Source organism: Corvus brachyrhynchos, unplaced genomic scaffold (genome assembly GCF_000691975.1).
Source record: "Corvus brachyrhynchos isolate BGI_N302 unplaced genomic scaffold, ASM69197v1 scaffold43, whole genome shotgun sequence".
Classification (NCBI taxonomy): domain Eukaryota; kingdom Metazoa; phylum Chordata; class Aves; order Passeriformes; family Corvidae; genus Corvus; species Corvus brachyrhynchos.
Window position 1 is genome coordinate 3931993 of NW_008237353.1, and position 25935 is coordinate 3957927.

The window sequence follows — 25935 nt, forward strand, 5'->3', positions numbered from 1 at the left end:
CTGCTGAACATACAGACTGTATTTGTACAATCACACTTAAACTCCCAGCATCGCTGCTGGCACATAAAGTGATGGTTCAAGGCTTATCCAAAGGCATGGTCTCTGTAGCCTCTCTTTCTTATTGCACGCATGATCAAATCAGACAGCACTCTATTTTATGCTCTTGGAAACAATTTCTGATCTCTGTTGCCCATGTGACCAGTAAAGGAAGTAAGCTTTGAGAGGCCATCAGTTCTGTGGGTAGAGAGGAGCAAAGGCTCCTGTTTCCTTCATTTGGCTTGACTAAAGAGCACTGCCTGCATTTTACTTTACTTCTTCAAACAGAAGTTGCCTCAGCCCAAGTAAGAATCATCTCCTGCCCCATAACTGAATCAGATATAGATTCAAGATCTCAGAGTGGTATGTAGGGTGCTGCTGTCATCAAAAATTGTAAAGGATTTCTGGGCTGTGTATCCGTACTCATCAAGGAGAGATGTACACTGAAGATTAATTATGAGTAAAAAGGAAAAAGAGAAAGAATGTTGAAAAACAGGGAATGTATAATGATACTTCCAATTTTGGCATCTTCAATGAAGAATTACAGGGGCTCTTTCATTTTTGAGAAGAGCTATTACAGGACATTCACTTAGTCACAGATTGTTCAGCAACAAAGCAGTCAACTTATTTTCATCTGTGATTACTTTTAAAATCATAACTAGAGAATTACAGAGGGAAGCTCCTCTATTTCTAAAGAAACCTTTAGAAAGCAGCCTCAGACATATAAATATTTTCACATCTCACTGGCATTCACAAAATATTCTTGAGGGCAAACAAATTATATTGGCCATCTTTCGCATTAAAGACACAAACATGAATAGTTTTCAAAAGGTTTATGGATCTTAAAAGTATACTGCAGTCACAAGGAAGGAGTGACAGATGTTTTGAGAAAGTCTGGCTTGCTACATGGTGCTCTAGATCAGCACCCATCTAAGTTCTGTGTGCCCCTGTCAGCGCCCATTCAGGTTGCTTGCTTTGTACCTGTTATGTCTCCTACCCTCACTTTTCTTCAAGTACAAGAGGCAGTTCAGCCTTTGCACGTGTCTGTGCGACTCATGGCAGCCTCTTTCACTACCACCACTCATCTCAACTGAGCTACAAAAGTGAAAGATTGTTAGAAGTAAATAAACAGAATACACCACAGATGGTGAAGAATCATAGCTGTGAACAATTTACTGACCCACTGAGCTCAGCCACGATCTACAGTAATTGACTGCTCATTTATTAGATATCTGATGTAATTATTTATTAGCTCTCACTAAACTGTTTAGAAATACAACCTGAATACAGAGCGTGAGGAAGCCTGTGAGATAGATGCATTTTATCTGTCCAACAGATAAAATACAAAACGTCTTCATGCTAAAGAGGAGCAGCCTGGTAGCATAGATTTACTTTCCTTTCAGTAAAGCCTCTACCCATTATCATGCTCATTTCTGTATAATTATGCCAATGCAGCCACTCCTTTATCTCACCTCAATGTTCCAGATATTCAAATTGGACAACAGGTCCCAGCGGAAAGTGCCTCTCTCATCAACTCCACTGAATCCATAACCAGCTGCATTGTTGACTGCATCTGCTGCAAAGTCAAAGCAAAACAGGTCAAAATCAGACTGCTGGAAGAGACATTTTTCTTACAAGTCAGTATGGCACTAAACAAACATTCAAACCAGCTTTGTAGGATTTAGCAACCTCTCTTTCTAGGAGAAGCTGCTTCCTTACAAAGGGGCGTTACTGTAAGGCTACACGAGTCATTTCCGCAAGAGGAAAGACTAGTTACTCCTTGTGCAGAAGAAATAAAATAATAAAATTACAATGACTAGAAATCACTTTTCCTATCATTTGGCCTTTATTATTCATCTGAGATAGATATTGCCATAAAATGAAAGAGCATTTTCCTCAAAAGGGCACCTGGATGTCACAGCATTTTCTAGAATTCAAAAAAAACTTAGTATCTCAAAGATATGTTTACTATTTCTATTAAGGGTTCCAACATGGCTGTGTTAATTAAGACTGTCATTCAGAATTCTGCAGACAAAGCCTTTTGCTAATCCTGTTTCTGAGTGTCTCACTAAAGTGCCTCACCATGTCTATGAAAAAAATACTGAGTAACTTCAGTTACACACTTGGCTACTTTAAAGCAAGTAAAAGCTTGGATAACAGTAGGCATTACACACCTCCCCTCTCAGAATGCCTGGGAGTCACCTCATCACTGGGTCTCAAGATTCTGATTTCAGTGTGCCCCTGTTAGAAATACCTTATTGAAGTACCATGAAAACAGAAAGGAGGATTCATTATTGTCTCTAGATCACTAGTTGCAGCCAACACTGAGGATCATTGGAAGAAAAAGGGAAGTGCAAATACAGGTAAGGGTTTTCCTTCTGGGTCATTTACAAAATACAAGCCTGGTTTATGCTTTAAAAAGGTTGGCATTTCTTCCCCAAGAATGAAAACTGATTTTACTTTGTAAATGCTGTGAGTACAGGCACAAGCTCATGGAGAAGCCCTAATGCACAAAACTAGGGAGGGAACCTAATTATAAGCAACAAGACTAACAATAAATAAATAAACAAATGAGCAACCTCCTCTAACCTGAAACTTTCTGTTTTGTTTTCCACTTTCCTAAATGAGAAAGATTTTACTGATGGAAAGAATGCTCTCCATGTTTTTAATTCTCTCCCTGATTAAAAAACCCCCAAACAATAAAAAATAACCCTGCCTGAAGTTGGCCCACAGGATCCTGCCCAATCTCAGAGACTGGAGCTGCGCATAACCATCACCCCAGAGCAGTGGACTCCTGGACTTGCTCCTCCTTGCTCCAACGGTTGCAGGGACCAACTAACTGGTGTTTCTTTGCCAAAAACAAGAAACCAGGAATCATGGGATGAGCAATAATTATATAGCAAACCCCTTGGCCTTTTTCTTCCCAGGCTGCTGTCTGCAGAGCAGGTGTGAAGCACAGAAAGATCACAACTGTGCACCCTCAAACTGCTCATAAAACCCAAATCTCCACAAGCTCCACAGGGCTTCAATTCCCTGCAGATTTGAACAGTTCTGGCTGCGTATGGCTTTCACAGCTCCTTGGAGGGAGGCACTGAGACCCAAAGTGGTTTCACTGACAGCTCGGAGCTAGGTTTGCAGTCGTGTTCCCAGGACTACCGCTAATGCAGCAAGAAGCTGAACTTTCTTTCCATGGATCTGGAGGAATCCCAGCGCAGCTCCCACACAATAGTGTGCCTGTCCTGTCCTGGGGACAGGAAGCATTTATCGGCCGTTTCAGCAGGCGCTTTTGTAATGCTCTGGGCCATGCCACCGGGAGCAAAACTGGGAAAGGATGAAGTGCCTGCTGTTCTGCAGCCTGTGTTTGGGATGTGAACAGAGGAGGCCTCACCCTCCACTATGCAATGCATACTTTTCCCCAAACGCCTCATTTGTAAGACATTTCTACAGCCTGTACAGCTTGGTCTTGTCACAAATGCAAATTCAGGTTATCTCTTTAATAATGGACTTCCAGTTAACTATAATGCCAGAAAAAACAGAGGCAACAATTTAAAACTGGATCCCACAAAAATAAGGTTTTTATTTTTATTTTTCTTTATCTCAAAGCCTTTCCCATCCCACACATGCCAGTCCTGGCTGCTTTCCCTGGATCTGACAGTTTTATTCCCAGCAGTTTAATCACAGCCTTGCAATGAATCTCCCTGGCTATTTCCATCCCATCTCAGTGACACCCTGCTCAGCTTCAGGTATATGCATTGCTTGCTGGACTTCCAGGATCTCCCCTACACATAATGTCTTGTAATACCAGCAAAAAAATCCAGGATATTTTCAGCCTTGACTAAAGGACTTGACTCCTCACACACAGAGATGAAAGGTGACTTGTAAAAGGAAGAAGGTAAAATGCAATAAGATTATTTTGACCACCAGTCTAGCTGGCTCCTAAAAAAATCTGCTTCTCTCTTTAGTGAGCCCTCTTCCTTCTCCTCTCCTTTTTCCTTGCAGAGGTTTTGGTCCTAACATTTCCTTTGCTCCCCATGGTTCTCCAACCTCTTCTCTGGGCCGCTCAAAGCCGAGGTGCATACAGGACCCCACAGTGCTTTAGAGGCAAAGCCTAGCATCAGCCCCCAAACAAGCACAGGGTCCACTGCCTAAAGGAACATATCTCCCACAAGAACTCCAGGTCTAGGGACAATTTTATTTCCCCCCCAACCCTGGGTTTCAGGTCCCCTCCCCCATTTAGGAACTTATTTGCTACACACAAAAGTACATGATGTAGCCAGCCTTACCCAACGTCCATGCAAAATAATACTTTGGTTTTGCTGCCTGTGTTACAACATACAGGTAACCAAGTCTTGAGAAGAAGGGAGTTTTATCAAGAAACTCGTTATCAATAATATATGCCATAGGAAAGTTCTTGGTAAGCGTCAAGAATAAAATGAGAGATACTAGTGTGATACACAGCTTGTACATCACTGCTCCCTGAAAAACACAATGAAACATTCATTAGAAACGTTTGCTTAAGGGGAAGAACAAGGCAGCGCTCATGACATACACAAACAATGGGCTTCAAGAATCATTAAAGTTACTGGTGACAAAGTTGATACTAATTAATTTAGAAGAGGTGACCAAGAAAAGGCCAGAGTCACAGCTTTAGTTTAGTTTGGTTTACTGAACTACCTATAGATAGGAAGGACAACGACAAGTCAAAATCAGTGATGAACTTCATGGCAGACTCCACATCAGTGTGCGGAGATTCTAAAATGAGAAAGGAAACAAACAAGCCCTACAGTGGAAAGCAGAAATCATCTCTATTTTTACTGTCATCTCCTGGAACTAAGGACTGAGTTCCTCCTGGAAGCCAAAAGCATTGATATTCAGTGCAACAGCAGGACTTACTACCCAGCTACCTACCACCCAGAGGTCTTGCTAAAAATCACTTCTCCAAAAAGTGTCATATTGTCCAGCACAATTGTACCGCTGATACAGGGTATGTGATCTGCCCCAGCATTTTCTGTTCCAGCTCCCAAGCTTCCTGTACACCATTATGGACAATCACAGCAACAGCTCAAAGCTTGTTTGCAAATACACACCATGAGTAAACCCTTCTTGATACAGTCATAATTAAAAAGTAATCTGGCACTTGGATACCATATAAAAATTGACTTGTTCTCAAAAGGCTAATAAAAATGCAATATACTATTAAAACAACCATGTGTTTTTTGACACTTTTGATTTTTGATCTCTTTTTTTATATTCTCCAAATTCTGGAATAAAGTAATGTGAAATTGGTTTTTTATGCAGATTTTAACACTCTCTCCTGACTTGCATCCTCCACAATATAGGCCTTATTCTGACCTCAGTCAGACTAATGTAAATCAGAAGTAACACCACTAGAGTCAGTAGAAAGACAACTGTGTGCAACAGGAATCATTATACATAAGCACATGCTCAACTTCAGAGGAGACATTCTGCACACATTCACAAAGCTACACATTCAGTGTCACCTTAAGAACAGAAAGAGAGAGAAATCTGGATCTCATAATACACTATCCTGCTTTACAAGAAGGCCATTTTATAAGAAGGTTGTGAGTAGTATTTTAAATATACAAAACAAAATTAGTGTTAAAAAGTATGTGAAAAGTATCTTGAGTCATCTTAAAGCGTGTGAGATACTCTTGTAAATCACCTGGACAGGCTACAGTTTGTGTTTAGCCGTGATTCATGTACTTCTAACACCTCCTGCACTACAGGGGAGATTTGACTTTTTTGGTTTTTTCTGTCATTTCCTTTTCTGTCTGGAGCTGAACCGCAACTTGTCATTGTCAGAACCTGCAGACCATTCCCATTGCTGCACAAAGGACATGCATTAACAACTGACCCATTTTGCATGCCAAACCTGTTTGGGGAATACACTAGCCCCTTCACCCCTGACCTTGTGATAAAAACAGCAGCCACTCACAGAGAAAACTCAGCGTAACTGAGGGCAAGATAACCCAAAAGCGGTTTTTCTTCTTAGCTTTTAATTATGAAAATCATGTACAAAGCTGCACTTTCCTGCCCTCTGCAATCAATCTTTGTCATTTGAAAACTTACAGTTGGAGAAGGATCAGGAAGTCTGTCATAACCCTTCTGCTTCCAGTTCACTTCTAACAGTTTCATGTGCACATGCCTCCCTTCAATGAAGGCGATATAATCCTTGTAATTGCTGCAAGGCCCTGCTATGATGCTCATAAAATTGAGGAGATAACTTAAATACTCCAGCAAAGAAGGTCTTGACCTGTGAAAAATCAGCCACACACAACAGAACAAACAAAAATAACCAAAACAAAGTAAAACACAGCAAAGGCTTTCACCAATGTTTTTTTGTTGCACTGTCTGCCTCAGTCCCCACCTCTCTCCTATCCCTTTCACCACAGCTGAAAGCACTCTAGATCTGTTCTGGGGAAGATGAAACACAGCCTGTCATATTCTGGTGATGTCTGGTAGATGGCAGTCAGAACAAATGTAACATGGAAGTGCTTAAGCTACAGGTGAACCAATGCTAATGATTCGAAAAGTTGTAATCTTAGAAACTTTTCAGCTACAAAGAGTAATAAATTTGTCCATTTTGGACAGGTCAGAAGTACCAGGAGTGAGAAGCTGGTAATTGGTTTTGGACATCTGTCCAAGATGTCACGGACCATTCTGCCTTGTTATACAAACTGCGGGGCAGGGAGTCTCTAAAACCAGGGCTCTCAGTCCTGGGAGGAGCTCTCACCCTTCAGTCCAGCCTTGAGAAAAATGGGAAGTGTCACGTGAGACATACAGGAAGAGAATGAAGAAGCACTCTGTCCTGCTGTTCAAATAAAGGAAGTAATTGCCTGTATTGCATCATGAACAGGAAAAGGAACTAAGGAGGAAAAAAACCACATTAATTGAAAGACGGCTGAAGACAAAAGTCAAAGAAAGTCTGTCACATTAATTTTTTTCCATTTTGCAAGTGTATATCCCACCAGTTCCTTCTGGGTTTGTACATTGAATGTAAAATGAAGAAGATCCACTGTCCTTGCTACAGATCAGTAGGATGGAAAAAGGAAGATGTAAAGGCCTCTCACCACCAGTGTAATTTGTAAATTGCTAGGCTTGGGGTTTTTATGTGGCAGAAAATGTCAACATCCAAACTGTGCACTGTGTTCTCCACTGCATTACTGAGTGCTCTCTACAAACATCCTAATTGCCACCATTCAAGTAAACATGGAGCTCTCAGATGAGAACACAAACTTGGGCACAGTGCTTGAGGGCTCTCCTGCCCAAGGCACAGATGGACATGCTTAAACCAAAACACACTTAAAATTCTTTAAGACTAAAACAAATTTCTAGCAGAAAAACTAAGCAACAGTTAAACATTTTCTGTTGCCTACTCCTATTCTGAAGTGGAATTAGTTTGAATAAACAGTTAGATTAGCAAGGATTTTCTGCATTCACTCTACTGGTTATTGTAGATGTTAATGCCTGAATGGTATGTTCTCTGGTGAAAGCTTTTCACAGAAAGATGCAGCAGACAATTTGGGGTAAGGGTCATCTTTCTGTCCTGCAAAATCAGGTCCATGATTTGGGCTTCCTAGCTCTACAGTAAGATTAAAAATAAAGTCATTAGTTTCAACTTGGATTCTGCACATGGCTGGGTGGGGAGACATGAGCAATGCACGAAGGAATGTACAGAGGATGAGTGAGAAATAAAAACAGACCAAGAACAGGAGGGAAGACAAAAGGCTGTATTACCAAAGGGGATTTAAAAGTCTTCAGTTATGACTTGTCTGCCACTGATACTTATGCTATTGGCATCTGCTTTTCTATTATGAACTCATTTACTGTACAAGAAAAAAACCCAAGCCTGTTTGGTGAGAATTTGACTAGAATTAAGGGCCAAGTGCAGTTAAAAATTATGCTGTGAGGTTTAAAAATAGACACTATGGGGTCACAGCAGAGTTATGCAAGGCTACCTACAAGATTTTTGCTTTTCAAGAAATGACTCCCTTACTTTCACAGGCAGATTTTCTGATGGCTGAATCTTCTACCTTGAAAACAAAGGAAATAATTCCCTTGCCCTTAAACAAACATGTCATGGTAAAAGTAGTTACGGTTCTAAGAGTAATTCTGTAACACTAACTCTTCATTTAAAACAAAAAAACCCCAACAAATTCACTTGTATTGAGGGACAAACTAGAAAAAAAGTAGTGCTCAAAGAGATGCCCTCTCCATATGAAAAATGAGAAGACTAGTTACATAACAGAAGAACTAGGAGTATTACCATTATGGAGGGAGACCCAAAAAAAAAAAATCCAGCATTCAAAAATGATGGCAAAGAAAAGCAGCACTTGAAGCGTCAAAGGTAAAGCAAAATGGATTTTTACTATGCAGTAGATTGCTTGATGGGAGGAGTATATACTTGGAAAAATAACGTATGGCAGATTAGATTAGGATAACAGCCAACAAGTCCATATAGTATAGTCTTAGCCTGAATTTAAGAGTTAATTCAGCAAAGACTTGTTTTGTTGCATGTGGAGTATATATTTAAGTCAATGAGACATTGTGAAGTACTTCAGTGCTTTACTGACCAGTGCAGGGTGATAAAAGCAGAAGTCCTGAATTGAAGAAATAAGAAATATAAGAGAGAAGGTATGTTTGTGTAAGGAGGGCAATGAGAGCAGCATTACAAAAACAAAACTGCTCAAGCAAATAGAAAAAGCAGGTGAGACTTTTGGCCTATCATGGACTGGAAAGCAGCAAGAAACATTTTCATGGCCGGGCCACTATGTTGTCCCTGACAATGCAATGGAAAAAGAAAAAGAACAACAAAATAAAGCAACATAAATACTCAACTCCTTTGGAAGAAATTAGACACAAATCACTAAGAGAATTATATCCTTACTTTACAGCAAGCCGATTTTGCTCAGCAGTGAGTTCTTCAGCTTGTCGCCCTATTCCTGGAAAGAAGAGTCACATTAGATCTTCCAAACAGACAAACAGTAAAAGCTATTGCCATAACCTTATGCTTACAACCCACAAATTAATTTCTAAGGCCATAATCTCAAAATTTCTTTGTCACAGGTGGTTGTAATACAGCTCAATCCCTAACTTTTATGTCAAGTTCTACTCTACCTCTTTACCCAGTTCCTTACATCATTCCCCCTTTATCACCCTGGCTACACTGTCAGGAAGAGCAGCCATAGCATTCCCACACACAATGGAAGTGGCAATGCCACCAACTGGAAGCAACCCCCAACAGCCTCTACAAACTGTCCTGGGCTGGAAAAATCTCTGTTGCCAGAAGCCGCTGGCTCATTTAAGCACAAGGCTCCCGCTGGCTCCTTGGTGAGAAATGGAGCATTTCACAGCAGGAAGAGTGGGCAGGGGAAGGGAAACAGGCACTCAGGGAACAGAAGCTCCACTGGTGTGAACGAGCAGCCCAGATGCCTGCTGCTGGAGCAAGCCTAAACATACACGTCAGTAATAATCTGGAATTGTGCACAGTCCAGACTGGAAGGGTGACCTCCTGTTGAGTGCACAAGACCTTTGGGGCCAGAGGTAGCGCACAGACTCAATGTCCCAGGAAAATGATGGAAAAATCTTGTGTCACGGCCAGTGGTAAAGAGATGTTGCTTATAGCACATACCTCAAAACCTCCACCCTAAAGCTTTAGCTGCACATACTGCAGGGACTCCCACTGGCCTCAGCAGCACAACACAGGATGAGTCACAGCACTCGATGTGGAGCATGCATGTGCACAAAGATCAGGGGCTTGGCACCAATTGACACTACTCTTCTAAACATACTGGCCATAATTACCAATACACACACAGGACCCACTTCCTACCACTCCTGATAAGCTGCTTGTTTCCATTCTCTCTCCACTGTTTCAGTTTGTAAATACTGGGAGGGCCTGAGTTTCAGAGAAACAATTAAGCACTTAATTACTTATACGAGTGGGTATTTTGTTTGTCTGTTTCCATTTACAGACAGCTGTGTTAAATTTTTACAAATAGAAATTCGTCACTGATGCTTGAACTGCAAGCTGCCTTCATTTGATCAACTGCTCCGTATACGGATGTTCACAATGTAACGAGCCTTCTCCACCATCACTAATCTGTAGGATTTCTGGTCTGTTTAAAACGCTCCTGCCTCTGCTGTTGTCTTTTTCCTTTCTGTCTGTTCATTTACCTCCAACATCCTAGGTGTGTACCTAGGCTGCACGCTGCTGTGGCATTGCAGCAATACCTGAGCTGACTCAACTTACAGAAGCAGAGAAGCCTCAGCAACGTGAATGCCACCAACAAGGTCAATTAGCCAAGCTTCCAGCTGTACCTGTTACAGCCAGATAAAAGCATTAGATTCACTTGTGTAAACCTGGCTTGCAAACAATGCCAGACCCCCGTGTGGCCATCAGTTAAATCCTCATTCACAACTCTTTAGCATAACACATACTCACCCACAGCTTGTAAGGCAATGGGCCTCAGACCATCAGAAATTTGCAGCGCAACATCAGTGGGCACAAGCAATAATGCTACTGATGACAACTGACATTTCCAGCCTTTGCACTGTACGAGACACAGGCGTTTTACTGGGAAATAATAGTGCTCTTTGTCACAGCACAGCACAAGACCGAAGATAATGTTATTTTGCTTGCAACTGTGCTTCTCTCTGTGCTGGGGAAAACCTACTGAATTCTATCTCTCACAACTCATGAAGTACATTATCACTGAATATATCAGTGCTAGCATATTTTTTGCTAAATTAACATTAATGACTGAACCTATGCATCAAACACAACTCTTGACTTTTGAGAATCGGTAACAGCTTCAGAGAGCTTAATGGAGATGCACTGTAGCATCTAAGCAGGAGACCCTGGTACTAGCTAAAATCCAAACTGGGTCCTAAGAAAGTAGAATACCGAAGGGCAAAACAGTTGTCTCTGATATTGCAAAGAGAGTTTGATCCTAAAAACTGATCAAAACTTTAAGTTTCTCATTTTCCTCCACACAGCATTTTTCTTCTTCGTTTGGAACAACTTGCTGAACTACATTCATTCACACCATAAATCAACCAGAAAATGCACTGCAATGAAAAGGCTGCCTTCAGGACGTGGGAAGAGATTCCTTTTCTTACCATCATGTAGCTGGCATGCAAGAGTTGTGATCTTCTGTGTAATTATCATCAGCGGACTATAAGAAAGACAGAAACAACAGTTACATGTCCTGTAATACAAATTATTCCCAACTTTCTCACTGAATGTCTTTATGCCTTTAAAAGGCATAACTGTATTAGCAACAAGTGGAAAAATATCCAATTAAAGCTGAAGGAGGCACTCAGGCATAAGACAATTGCCTCGGTTCAAAACAACCCCACAGTAACTTGCACTGGAATTTTTAATTGCTAAGTGCACACAAAGCCTTATTTTATGTCTGCCTATCGTGCAGCACTGCAAATTGTAGTTCAGAAGAAATCACACCACTAGGAAATACCAGCTTCTGCAGCCCACTGAGCCTCCTTTCAGGCAAAGACCATATTGAAGCCCCATACATTGCAACACTAGAATACAGCAGTGCTGCTTTAACCCAACTCTGGCCCTTCTTACTGTTACTCTCCTATTGTCTGTCTCCTCAGTGCCCTAAAAAATGTTGACTCTGCAGATACAGATGCTTATTTCCCCACATGAATAGCTCTATCAATTAGGACTGTGTGCAAATACCAGAATAGCTGTCAGCACAGCAGTTTCCCACTTGCTTCTTGGCCATGCATCTGCGTTGTGAACAGCCTGTACAAGATACACCATCCAACTGGGAGTGTATGGGCACGTGGGATCTGGAGCCTCTGAAAACAGGAGCTGGCTGTACCTGAGCCAGGCTTACAGCCACCCAGCAGCTTTGGTGCCAACAAAACACACAGCATAGAAATAGCCACTATGCCGAGTAGGGCCACTTATGCTTCCCGTATCCAGCTTTGCAGAGCTTCTTCGCACTGAAGGCAATTGTGAGCTGCTGCAGCTAAGGAATGGGAAAAAAGACTAAACTGAGCTTGGAGGCATCAGGAGCTGGTTCCCACAAGGGTAAAGGACACAGCTAAGAGCATTTAGAGGTAGGTAAGAGGAAAGATGAGAGGAAAACCATGGGGACAAACCACTTCCTTCATCGGCTGTAGTGCCCTAAACACAAAACCTGGCACTGAATATCTGCAATCTGGAAGGACCCATAGCAGGCAAACCAAGGGATGATCACCTGCTCACACTGCTTCTCCCCATCTCTCTGCCACTGGGGACACCAGCACAGGGTGCACAGATCTCTCACAACCATAATAGCCACGAGAGGGGAATGGATGATGAGGATACACCACTATTTTAAAAGCATTAGTTGTGATGACTTTAGGTAAAACCAGTCCCACAAAAGAGCTCTGTCTTCACTGAGGATTAATACAATGGGTTGTTTCTCAATCTGAGAATAAATTAACAACATTAACCATATGGATGTTTCCGTTTGAACACAAATGATGTCTTCAACCTGGAAATGAAAACTCGAGTTTGTACACTTTTTTTTTAACTATTTACACAGTTTCACCAGTATATGGAACTTTTTTAAGAGACTCCAAACATTACAACTGTTCATTTTAACTATTGTAATATAATTTCTGGAACACAATTAAAGAAAAAAGTTGAGGGTTTTTTTTAGTTCAAGCACCGTTTTTGTTCCACAGATTTCTCAAGGTAAAGAAAAAAAAGCAGAAGTTACATTCAATGATGTCTCTGAATGCCATAAGTCAAATACTTATGTTCTACAGAGATTTTCAAGAGATTCTGGATCATCCTTGACTAAATCAGCCAACTGGTTACAATCAAATGTAAACCCAATGGCTAAGATAAACTGTTTACAACCTGATTATCCCACTAATATAAATCAAACAGATTCTCAAAATAATTTGTATGCTGAGCATGGTAAACACAAATGCTGGCAAAAGCCATTTTTTCATTCTAAGCGGTCTTTTTTTTTAACACTTAATATGGTTGATCTTTTTCAAGAGTCCACAAGTAATTCTGGGGGGGTAATTTGCATTTCCTACCCAAAACCAGAACATGCAATATCAGCCAATTACTTAATCAGAAACTGCTTTTATCATTTCAGAAGTCCCTACTTACAATGTCAGTAAAAAAAGTTTGCACATAAAATTCAGATTAGGCTTAAGTATCCACAGAACTTGAATACAATCATAACACAGGGGTTTGTACAGCAGCTCTCCTTGGGTCACCTAGACCACTGATAGCAGCTAAGGAATGGACAAATTCAGCAGTGACTTTTCACCTTCCAGCAGTATTCTCAAACAGTCATTCTAAACTTTATTCCAATTAATTGTTTAAGAAAAGTGATTTATAAGCTGTTTTCACCAATATCTTCAACATCCTGTTTCTCAAAGTAGATTTTCCCAGACAAAATTCAGCTTTGCTTTCAAAGATACATAAATCCTAATCCTTTAAGCATATGAAAAGGCAGATTTTTTTAATCCTTAAGAGAGACAGAGGCTGTCAGTGAACCAAGCAGTTCTACCGCAATAAACACAAATTTTTATTTTGTCAGTGTTTGACCTTTTTAGCTTTATAGGGGAACATTAACACTTGTTTCAAATTGCTTCAATTTGTTGCATATGTTTCTTATGGCAAGCACTTCACACCAATATTGAAGTGGGTAACTTTAAACCCCAGGCTCTGAGCCAAAACCATATGACTTCAGGTGTCTAAATTTAGACACTTGTCTTAGACAAGGCTCCCATGGTAAACCAGAGAGAACCAAACTGCAAACAATCTGAGGGCAGCAGGAGTAAAGCCTGCACTGAGGTCATGCTGCATATAAACACAGAGGAGAGAGGTTCTCCTCATCTATATAAGGAATTCATTGCCTCATTGATGGCACATTGTAAGCCAACAGAACAAGTTAGCTTTTCCTGCACTTTAGTCAGAAAACATGGACAGTCTATCTCCCTCAAATCCCAGCTCCACAGGAGACAAGGGAGAACAAAAGTGATGTGTCTGACAAGGCGAGTGGGAAGGAGAGCCACAAAGTTCATTAGATACTTCCTGTTCTCCCTCCTGACATCATCATAATACAAGTCATACATATTTTCCAGAGTGGCTGGAAAGTGGTCCAGCAGAAAAGGACCTGGGGGTGCTGGTCAACAGCCAGCTGAACATGAGCCAGCTTGTGCCCAGGTGGCCAAGAAGACCAGTGGCATTGTGGCCTATGTCAGGAATAGTGTGGCCAGCAGGACTAGGGGAGTGATTCTTCCCCTGTACTCAGCACTGGTGAGGCCACACCTTGACTACTGTGTTCAGTTCTGGGCCCCTAAATTCAGGGGACATTGAGGGGCTGCAGCGTGTCCAAAGAAGGGCAATGGAGCTGGGGAAGGGTCTGGAGCACAAGTCCAATCATGAGTGACTGAGGCAGATGGGGGTGTTCAGCCTGGAGAAAAGGATGCTCAAGGGGGGACCTTAACACTCTCTTCAGCTGCCTGAAAGGAGGGTGTAGCTAGGTGGGGGTTGGTCTCTTCCCTTAAGCTGCACCAGGGAGGTTTAGGTTAGACATCCAATGAAATTTTTCAAAGAAAGGCTGATTAGACATTGGAATGTACTTCACAGGAAGGTGGTGGAGTCACTGTCCCTGGAGGTGTTTAAGGAACCGGATATAGCACGCAGTGCCATGGTCTAGCTGACATGGTGGTGATCAGCCACAGGTAGGACTTGATGATCTCAGAGGTCTTTTTCAACCTAATTGATTCTGTGATCTCCACCCTACTCAGGAGGGTGGGAACCTACTGTACAGTGGCAGTGGGATGACAAACACTAAATCTTCCACGAGATCAGTGTCAGCTATCAGTCAACACTTCACACAAAGGATAAGCAAGGTTTCAGGTGAACAAGGAGCATCTTCCTCCCTCCTCTTCTCCTGCCTACCATTCCCCACTTACTTGATCTCTGGGGGACCATGTCTTTGCTGTAGGAAAAGGCAGAGCACAACAAAATAATGACAGTACTGGAACTCTCCCTTAAAGGGGAGGGGGGGCTGGGAAAGAATCATAAATTCCTAAACGTGTGAGTTTTGATTATTAAAACTTTGAAATATCATTGAACTGCCATTTCTATTCAGCCTTTCAGGCAAGCTCTAACTTTAAACAGCAATAAAACACTGAGTATGTTAATACATTAAATACAGCACCGTATCACATCTAGCCAACAGTTTCCAACATGATAATATTTTAACCCTTAGACTCTACTGGGAAAAGTCAATAGTGCTAAAAACAAGAAGGGAAGTTAACAAAACTATAAAACTTCCAATCCCTTTTCTTACTCCCAAATTTTGCAATGCACAATTTATTGGAGGGGAGCAATTAGGTTGAATTTAAGAAGAAAATCTACCTACTACACTTCCACTTACAGATGAAGCACAAAGACTTATCCCTAGGAAGGAAGCATTTGAAATAAAACACATTTAGAAGCCTAAACAACTTGCAATCCATCATATTTGAACACCTACAGATTGCTTTGCAGCCACATGGCTGAGTGGTGATTCTACACCCTCTCCACCTGTCCTATTAAGCACTACAGTTACAAACTGCCACAGAAACACAGAATCTGATTTATGTGTGGTGTGATTTCCCCTCCCTTCCCATGTTTTATATATTAGCTATGAGTTTAATCTTAGGTTGTAGCTGCACTGTACCTCCTACACACAAACCATAGTGGCCAACTTTTAATTTAAAAAAAAAAAAAAATCAAGAAATTGACCCAGGGACAATTTTATTTTTCAGGGCATCTAACATAAGGTAAAGACAGCTTTGTTTTTTGTTTACCTCACCCTAGATGCCTTGAAAAATAACACAAGACTAAGATGCAACAGTTCACAGAGAATGCTCAATAGAGGGGTTTACTCCCCTAAATAAACCTTCCAAATGAAAACATATCAGTTAATATAATATTTAAATATAGCTTGCCCCAATGTAATAAATTTGCCAGAAGCACAGGCCAGTGGAAGTAAAGAGATTTTGTTTGTAGACTGCTGTGGGGATCCTCACTGCATCACAGGCTGGCTTCTGCACTGAGGAAGCTTCGATGCTTCCGAGAGAAAAGACTTTTTCCAAGTACAGTCTGCTTGACCTTAGGTAATCCCGTGGAGGAGGCTGGCACACGCTTGCTAGAAATAGTTTCCACTGACCTGATTTCACTAAGAGAGGAGGTGGAGTCAAAAGGCTCATAGCAGACAAGACTCCAAAACAGCGAACATTTATTTCAGGGTTACCTCTGCAGCGCTGAAGCCATGACAAGAAGTTCACACAGTCACATCCTGCTGTGACAGTAACCACGCTGACAAGGGGATTGCCAAGCTGGCAGTGGCCTCGGACTTTTGCTTTCAACAGTAAAAGGAAGAAGTACTGAAGTACAACAGAGGAAAAACACTTCACTAAACACACTTGCACCTCCAAAGGAACTTAAAATTTCCTTCAGGTGATGTGTTGCCCTTTTTTGTGTGTGTGTTGTGAAAGCTCCCAAGCGGTATTTCTTAAGCCTTCATGGTAGAAGCATTTCACTTAAAAGAGTGTTTACTTGTGGAGAAGTGTCCTGGGATGTACTAGATGCGTGGAGCTCTCTAGTAGTGATTGCCTGCTTGAATTCTGCCTAGTTCCCACACTGCAGTTCTTGCAGGGCTCCTGTGTATCCAATGGTAAGTGATCTCAGGGCTGTTTCAAGTGGACAAGCAACCCAGCCAAAGCAGCAAATAGCCATGGAAAACAGACTGATTTCCCCTTACTCACCCTGCACCTGCACTGCGGCATTGCCTCTGGGGACCAGCTGCACACCAAGGTTAGCCAGCGCTGCTGGAACAGACACTGCAGCAATGTACTGCATGTCATACATTTAGAAGACAAGAAAACAAAAATAACCAACTGAACTTGTAGGACCAGACAGCATTTCTGCTCTGTGTTTTAATATGGTAACAGAGTACATCTATCTTTGCTTTCATCAGCAAATGTATTTCTTTTGTGAAAAACGGCTGCTATTCTTTCATTCCTTCCTTTTCTGGTTGATACTAAAAGCCACTGAGTGAGGAAAGAAACAGCAACAAAGTTCTAACCACCCAGCAAAAATCCACTACCTGAAGTGACACTTGTTACTGAAGTATCTGCTTACGTATATGGCTTTTGAGAGGGCTCTCTCAATGATCATCCCTTTCTAGGTGGTTTGCTAAGAATGATGCTGCTGCTCTGCATTTGGGATAGGGCAGACACAAAGGTGGTCTCTGGAGAGTGATGTCCACCAAAGCACTCGCGTAAGAGCTACAGATTTGACATATGTGGGGAGGAAAACTGCTCAAGTCTCCCAGATAATTCAGCTATGGTGTCTCTAAGACCAACAGAAGATTGAAAACTGTGCCAGCATGTGTGGTGATTTTCACACGCCAAGTTTCTCTTCTATAAGGAACGGCAGAAAGAATCATAGAATCATTAAGACTGGAAAAGACCTCTAGGATCATTGAGTCCAACTGTTAACCCAGCACTGCCATATTCACCACTAAACCATGTCCCCAAGTGCCATAACTACATGTTTTTTGAACACTTCAGGGATAGTGATTCCACCACTTCCCTGGGCAGCCTGTTCCAATGCTTGAAAACACTTTCCATGAAAAAACTTTTCCTAATATCCAATCTAAACCTTCCCTGGCATAACCTGAGGCCATTTCCTCTTCTCCTGTCATTTGTTACATGGGAGAAGTGACTTACCCCAGCCTTGCTACAACCTCCTTTCAAGCAGTTGTAAAGAGTGATAAGGCCCCTCCTGATATGCAGGCTAAACAACCCCAGCTCTCTCAGCCACTACTCTTATATGAAAGAAACTCCCATATGCTGACATTTCACTGAATAACCTGCAATATTAGGAAATTTTGCTCGGACACTGCAAGAATTCAGAGAGGAAACTAAAAAGCTCTATGGCCTTAAGGAAAGGATTGAAACAGACACGAGTTCCATATCTTCTGAATTTTATCTGGATGATCATATGCATCTGGCTTTTGGTCATGAAGCTTGCTAGATTGAAACCCTATGTAATACTAGTTTCCAAAAATCAAAATTCCAAAAATCAAAAGATCAAGAATCAAGATTCCTTATTTTAAACTCATTTTTCCTAAAGCTATCTTATTACTATACTCAGTCTGAGCCTGTGATACAAAGGGAAAAAACACAAACCATATGGTATTATTATTGTTTTTATAAAGTTGTATAGGCAGGCAACTTACCAGCATAATCCTCTTAGCATAAAGAAGAAGAAATAAGAGAGAGAAAGAGTTAGGATTTAGTTTTTCCACGTAAAATGTGCAAATGTCATGGCAAACCAAGCAAAATAAAACATGCATGCTTCTCTCAAAGATTGATTTGAATTAAGAGGGAAGCACAGGATTCAGTTACTGTACAATTAGTGTTCAAAAATGAATAGGGTTTTTGAGGAAGCAGTAAAGAGAAAATTCCTAAATTATATCACCACTTATTTGAGAAATAATATAACTGAAAGAAATTTGATAAAATATACATACATTTTTAAAAAGTAATTAAAATTGAAGTGCTGCAAACTGGAAATTGTTTTCCTTAGAACCTGGCAGTAGTTTAAAAAGAGTTTCTTCTTAATTACTATGCAATACATGAAAAGCTCTTAAATCAAGAGTTTAAATCTGCTCTTAAATCAAGCAGCTTGTGTACAGTTCTGACTGCAGGACTCAGTGAACAAAACTACCCTTTGCAGGAGTTAAGAATTAACTAGTCACCAGCAGGTAACAAGTCCCTTATTTCTATTTTGTAACCTGGAAGTGATGTGTCACAGCTTGATCTTTCATTTTCCAGTTTGCTTAAAATATGACTCAAAAGTTACCTTGTTCTCTCCATCTCTACCTGCATTTTACAAGCTCTATTCTCAAAATGGGAGGGCTCCAAACAAATAGCACAACCAACTAAAAACACCCCAAAAAATGTATTTGCAAGCACACTTCAAAAGGGTTGTGCAACTTGCATGCAAGTTGTTAACAAGTTGTTAAGTGCACAAAGCAGGTCAGGAGAGGAAATGAGGAATGCTGACTTTCAGCACTGCCGCTGGGAAACACTCATTGATCATCTGGCTCTTAGGGAACGGACATCGGAAAGCTGATGGCAACAGAACTGGTTATGTGCCTATTTGATGTGGATTAAAACTTCCTCCTCGCAGCCAGATATCACCAGACTTAGGGGATACTGAAACCTCAAACACAAGTCAGCAGATGATGGGCTTTTTGTTGGATCTTAAAGATTGCCCTGAATCTAGTGTCTTGCCTTTTCAATGTACATCCCCAGCCACGTTCACCCAAACGGTGGGAAGCTGGAGGGAGATGGGCATAGCTCCATGGTTCTGTCTCAGTCATTTCTGAAATCCTGAGAGAGAACTTGAATGCCATGCCTCCCTCCCTGTCCTAATGCTTCCCTGTTACCACCTGCAACAGATGAGGAACCATCAAATATGGGACAACAAGCAAGAGGAGCTCAGTTGCTGCTCATACATGACAAAACTGTGTCCAGGGAGCATATTTTGTCTCTCTCAGTCATCACATCTGTTCAGGTATGTGCACAAAACCTCAATGGGCACAAATTTACAGCTGAGGAAAACAAGTTTTTAGACAGATTTTGAGGCTGATCTGGGCTTCAACACTTTGGATTGCAAGTTTTTATTGATACCACTACACTAATTTTATTTATTCTTAGCTTTTAAAATATACCATGAAGGTGCAGTTCGTATCCATAGTACATTTTCCACTTGTTTACTACTTGGCAGTTTTATGTTTGACTGAAGTTTAGGAATTGGTGTGTATCTTGAAGCACCAAGACAAAATCAGATAACCGAGTAAGTTCAGACATTATTCTTTCACTATAATCATGATCCTCGAGCTCATCATTAAATAAGAGTAGTTACTTTTTCATCAAGGGAGCAGAAAACACTACCTAGTCTATAACAACCACCATTCCTCTTCTTCCACCCTCAGTCTCAGCTGGATCTTTATTAAATGTATTCAGAGAGACAGAGCTAATATGCCTCACAGTGCATTTCTGAACACACTATTCAGAAAAGCATGATCTCTCACATTTCTCTCTCTGTCCCTTACACAGAGCTATAGCATTCCAATCCACTTTATAGGATTCTTGACACATCATGCTCTTTGAGGACATGCTTTTCTGAATTAAAAGAACTGCAGAAAAAATTACAGAACCAAATTTCTTTAAACGTTTACCATCTCATTACTGCAGCCTCCTTAATATAAAAAACCTCAGAAATTTGAGAGAAACTTCCCCTCTACCACCTACAATTTAATTGAGTGCTTAAACCCACCACCTCAAAGAGAGAGACACATGCACAGAGACAGCAAAAAGCTTCAGTCTCCTACTCTGTGCCTGTAAGGTGACAGAGATTTGGAAGAGTCATGTACAATGTACTGTGTGAGTTTACAGAAATTTTTCATGGTATGTTACTAATTACTCTGTAGTCAGACATTAGCACACTGTTTTTAAATCATTCAAAAGCATAACTTCCTCTCACAAACAAAGCCCATAGGGTTAGCTGTCTCTCTCTTTGCTAAGCATCCTCTACCGCTTCTCTGAGTGAAATCTACAGTAGACACTACAGTATATATGAAAACCACCGTTTCACAGATATCATGGCATACAAAAAGCCATGCTATTTAAGCAGCAGCCACAAGCTGGCCCCATGAGAGAACCAGTCCTGACAACCCAAGCTGATCTCTTGTCTCTCTGCCTGGGTTACTCACCCAGCTCCACCAGCAATTCACCCCTGCCCAAGTCCTGCACTCACACTTGCTTAAGTGCCTGGGCTGGGAAAACACCTCCCCATCTGGGGCTTCAAGATAAATCAGAATGGGGGAAAGGAGATGCAGAGCTGACAGCTGTGCCAGGGAAGTTTGAAAGAGAGCAGCATACCTCACCTCTCAGGGCAGACCACCAGCCACGTAAGCACTCTTACAGCTCTGGGGAGAGACTGTGCAACTTATCCTCCCAGGCTGCTCTCGGGGAAAGCTAGCTAACTAAGCTCTGCCTTCTCAACTACACAGTTTCTAGCAAGAAAACAGTAGAAACAATGAGTCAGTGCAAAAATCATACAGTGCTTATTTGTTCTTTAAAAAACAAAACCCAAACAAAAACAACAACAAAAAAAACCAAAAACAAACAAAAAAAACGCCAAAACCAAACCAAACCAAACCAAACCAAAAAAACCCCAACAAAAACCCAAAATCACAACAAAAGCCTTAGAAAAAGTTTAAGGGAAACAAAATTGCAGGTGCTCCACAGATAATATAAAAATTATTCTTATAACTTACTGAAATCAACTAATATTGATTGACACAGGAAGCAGTTTGCAGACTCACTCACCCGGAGAAATCTGTAGTGAGAATACCATAATGAAAAATGTATATTCGGCTTATGTGGCACAATGTGAGGTATCCCATAGCTACGACAAAGGAGTACCTAAAAGCATAACACAGAGAACACATAGTTACCAACACAAGTACCAACAAGAACTAGAATCACTCAGATTGGGTTGGGCTTGTTTTGATTTTTTCAAATCCAATTGTTAACAAGTCTGAAGCTACGCTACGAGACCCGGAAGACATTCTCAAAGGGAACTGATGGTTTTGTACACCCAGACGAAACCTTACAGAGGTGTCTCCTCATTCTGGGAGTGGGGAAAAAAAGAAAGAAGAAATAGGATCAATTCAAGTTGCACAATTCAATTTCAAAGCTCCCATATTCACATATTATTTTGAAATTTCTGTCCAACTCAAGTATTTGAAATCAGATTATACTGTATGCCAGTCACTGAACTTATCCACTGCATTTTTTATCTGTAAATGTTCTTTATTTACAACTCTTTCTCAGATCTAGCAAAGACTAAAATATTTCAAGTTTAAGGTATTCTCTCTTTTGTGATTTTGTATAAAGGCAGATGATGGCACATAGCCTAATCTTTTCAGCTCTCCATGTTGAAGCACACCATCTTCCAGAAAAATCACAGAATCGTATAGGCTGGAAAGGACCTATAGGATCACAGTGTCCAACTGAAGAAGCATTCCTTAGGTAGGGTGTGACAAACTCACTCTGCGTTTCAAGACAATAACACACTTCTGGTAGGCAGGGCAGTAGCATGATTCTTTCTATCTTAGCAGCTGAACAGTCTGAAGACTGGAAATGCTGCAGTGTCTGCACAGACAGATGCAGCCTTTCATACAAGTAACTTCCTCCTGTATTTACACGAGCAAGAAAGAGGATACCGGGGAGGAAAGAATCGGATGGATTTTTGGAGACAGACTGACCCATGAAGCCAATTACACAGTGCAATGAAGAGCTGGGACACCAGAATGAAAGGCTTGCACCACATTGACAGGCCAGGACCAGGGCTACTGGTGTCCCCTGTAGCAGAGGTTATCCATGTGGGGGAGAAGAGGCAAAGACCAACGGAATGAGATGGCACATCCCGCATGCATGGTAGGGCCAAGCCTTGGGAGGCTGGTAGGCACACGTTGCCCCCCTGGACCCATGAGAGGATCCACCACAGGGGAGAACTAAAGGTGAAATCAGACAAGAGGATCAGTCAGCAGACAACTGAAAAAGAGCCAGGCCTTTGTCAAATTATGGCTGGTTTTAAAAGAAATGAGTTTTCCCTCCCTGGGGACTAATAAACTGCAGTGGGAGTGACAGTGATGGATCGCAAGGCAACCTGCGGGTCATGTGGCCCACAGCAAACAGCTGGATGAAAGGCAGACTGAAAGGACATGACAGATTCTTCAGGAGATTCAGAGTAGAATTTATAATATTTTATCTGGGTCAGGCATCCAGTCCTGCCTCAGCAAGGTCCTTGGATTCCCCTCTCATCAACAGAGAATGGCAAGCATCCGTCCAAAGGCAAGTCACCCAGCTCAGACATGTAACAGCGATAGACAGGACGAAGGATCTAAAATACGCCTCCATGCTGAGGTGTAAAGCACTTAGATTGAAAGCGGGGCGAGCAGGCAGAGACACACCGAACTGCTGCTGTAGCTGGGAGCATTCCTGGTGCTGGATTAATTCATCCATTTATAGGCCTTGAAGGCTAGCAGCTTCACCAGAGAGCAAACTAGCAAAAAATAACCATGAAAGAGAGTATGAAGGTTAAATTATGCAGTTTATTTCCTTTGTTCTCTTCCACTGTGTTCTTCTGGGGGAAAAAAAAGGCAAGTCTTGAAGCCCCACTCTGAAGGATCAGGTTGCCTGTATGAACAGGTCCAGACCTTAAAGCAGCATTGTTCAAGCTTACTCTCAACCAGTTTGAATACATTGTTACTTTGCCAAAATTAATAATGTGGAAGCACCTTGAGTCATACTGCTATGGCTAGTGGAATACAATAGAAAAGTCCTAACCCAATCTTCCCTCAGACCTCCTGAGGTTTTTCAGCACATTGGACTGACATTTCACATGGATTCAAATCAACACATGACTACCTTGCAGCAGTGGGCAACATTATATGAACTGGCTGGCTTGATTTTTGTTTCAGTATACAGCTATTTTGCTATTAGCCATTGTGGCAAATTGGCTAAAGAGGAAGAATGAGGAGGTTTCCTGTTGAAGTCATGTCCTTTTCCTTATCACCACCCCAACTTGCCTAGGAAGATGTAAATAACTATTGGATGATTCCTTTGTAGACTTGGTTCCTCTGATCTATAGTCACTAACTCCTGCATTTCCCTTGAGTGATAGGCAGGGACATTGACCAGGAAACCATAATACAAATTTTTAACACCTTTATATTTTGGTCTCTGGATGGCATTTCTTTAACAAACATTGTTCAATTACCTTTTTTTTTTTTTGGTAACATTATTAATTACCTCTGGACTTCTGGGCTTTGCATTCAGTGAGGACATGGGAAAAATACCTCCTTAACACGTTATCTTGCTGGTGCAAAATGCTAGTGACTGCTGTAGAGAGGCTTGCTTTTTATAGTTCACATTTCTAAATAATCTTAGAAAAATTATAAGTAATCGTAAGCAGGGTTCCTGTTTAGATATTAGAGGGGGTCTCTTCAGGAAATAAAGGAAGGTGAGATGATTATCTGAACATCAGATTCTCAGACAGCCCTGGCCTTGAAGGCAAGTGAAGAAAGGGTTTCTGTTCCCCAGCCCAGACTGATGTGGATTCTGAGCATTCAGCAGCAGCTACAGAAACAGTCAGACAGTGCAGAGACAGAAATCACCTGTAACACATCCAAACCATAAGCTTCTACTTCGAAGCAATAGGAGTTCTGGTATTTTTCACTTTTTCACAAAGCCCAGTACCAAAAGCAAGACCTTATTTTGTGGATCACTAAGCTAAGCTGCCTCAGTGACCTTATTTGAACTACCTAACTCAAGAATAAGTGGAAAATACCTGAAGGCCAAACAGCAAGGGGAAAAACACATTAAAAAGGATTATCAAATGCAATCTGGAAGAATACAAGACCAAGGAGAACATGACTTCATTACATTTAAGAGAGCAAAGGTTGGCCATAAATTATTAAGCCTGCAAAAGTCAAATTTTGAGGCCAGCAATTTCATAGGAAAATGCAATACACCAATCCAAAAAAACCACAAATTGAGATTACAGCTGCTTCTGTAACTCCATGAACAAAGCTCCTGCAATTCCATGAACAAAGCTCCTGCAAGTAACTGGGAAAGAGAAGACGGAAAGAAGAGAAGGTGGTTCTAAAAACTGCTCATGATTTTCCCTGAAAGCAGAGAAGGTGTCCAAGGGGCAGCTGCAGACTTGCAGCCACGTAAGCTCACCTGTGGATGTTGGGAATACTTGCCATATTCATAATGCCATAGTTCATCATCACCAGGACAAAAAGATGGATGGAATACCTTGAAGACAACAAAGTGAGTATTTAGATAATTTCTATGTTACCTGGAAGTGCTGGTAGTTCAGAGCAACAGAGTATTTTCCCATGCAAGTAACATAAATGTGATGTCATGTCAGGGTACCAGTAAACCCGGATTACCACACCACATCTTTATAGCTTAACTATGCAAAACAGACTGATACTGATTGAAAGATATTATCCATATGTTTCACTGAAAGAGTAGCCTGGCTCAAAGTGCCCATTCCAGTGGGATACATCTTTTCCAGAAGACGTATCTTCACAGCAGACTGGTGTGGCTTTGACTTCCAGAACAAACATCACAAATTAAATTAAATACTTTACTTAAAAGCACTTGCATGAGTCATTTTACTTTGAGGGTTTGGAATGGTTATGTTGGTTAGGTTATTCTTTTTAAGATAGCACTAAGAGCCTTAAGATTAAAAATATGCAATCCAGAAAAGCTGATACAAAGTTTAAAATTATTTTTACCCAAGCCTTATCTAAATGGTGACAAAATACTCACCACCCAAAGCAGAAGACAGCAAAGTATATTCCAAAGACGGTGGCAAATGCATGGCGAACAGCAGAGCTGGCATGACTGGGACTCAAGTAAATACGAAACCAAAATGCAGCCAAAAGTGCAAACAGTTGACAGGCTACAAAATTGATCTGTAAAAGACAAGCAAAACAAAAAACTGTTTTGATTCTTGGAGGAGGAGGGGAAGGATTCTCTCTGATCTCATAACAGTTAAAGAGTAGAGGCAGGAAGAGGGGGGGGAAATCGTGAGCTATGAATCTTTTGCTTCTCAGCATTCTCACTTGTGAACTCGTGTGGAAACTTTTCTTGGCCAGTGACAGAAGGGATTAAACAAGCACACAGCCACCCAAAATCAGACGAGGAAGGGCAGGCTCCAGCTACCCCAGTGTAAAGGTGG

At 41.3% G+C, this 25935-nt stretch overlaps 1 protein-coding gene across 1 annotated transcript in view; it reads right to left on the minus strand.

Moving 5' to 3' along the window:
* The window catches only part of MBOAT1 (membrane bound O-acyltransferase domain containing 1), a 29647-nt gene extending 4043 nt beyond the window's left edge, over positions 1–25604 (minus strand). Inside the window, exons 1-8 of the mRNA XM_017730697.1 lie at positions 25524–25604; positions 24924–25001; positions 21502–21597; positions 11179–11234; positions 8945–8999; positions 6127–6310; positions 4320–4512; positions 1509–1612 (exon numbers count right to left, since the gene is read on the minus strand). Of these exons, the coding sequence (XP_017586186.1) occupies positions 1509–1612; positions 4320–4512; positions 6127–6310; positions 8945–8999; positions 11179–11234; positions 21502–21597; positions 24924–24973 (738 nt within the window). The 5' untranslated portion in view covers positions 24974–25001; positions 25524–25604. The remainder of the gene's footprint in view (positions 1–1508; positions 1613–4319; positions 4513–6126; positions 6311–8944; positions 9000–11178; positions 11235–21501; positions 21598–24923; positions 25002–25523) is intronic.
* Between the last annotated feature and the right edge of the window lie 331 nt (positions 25605–25935).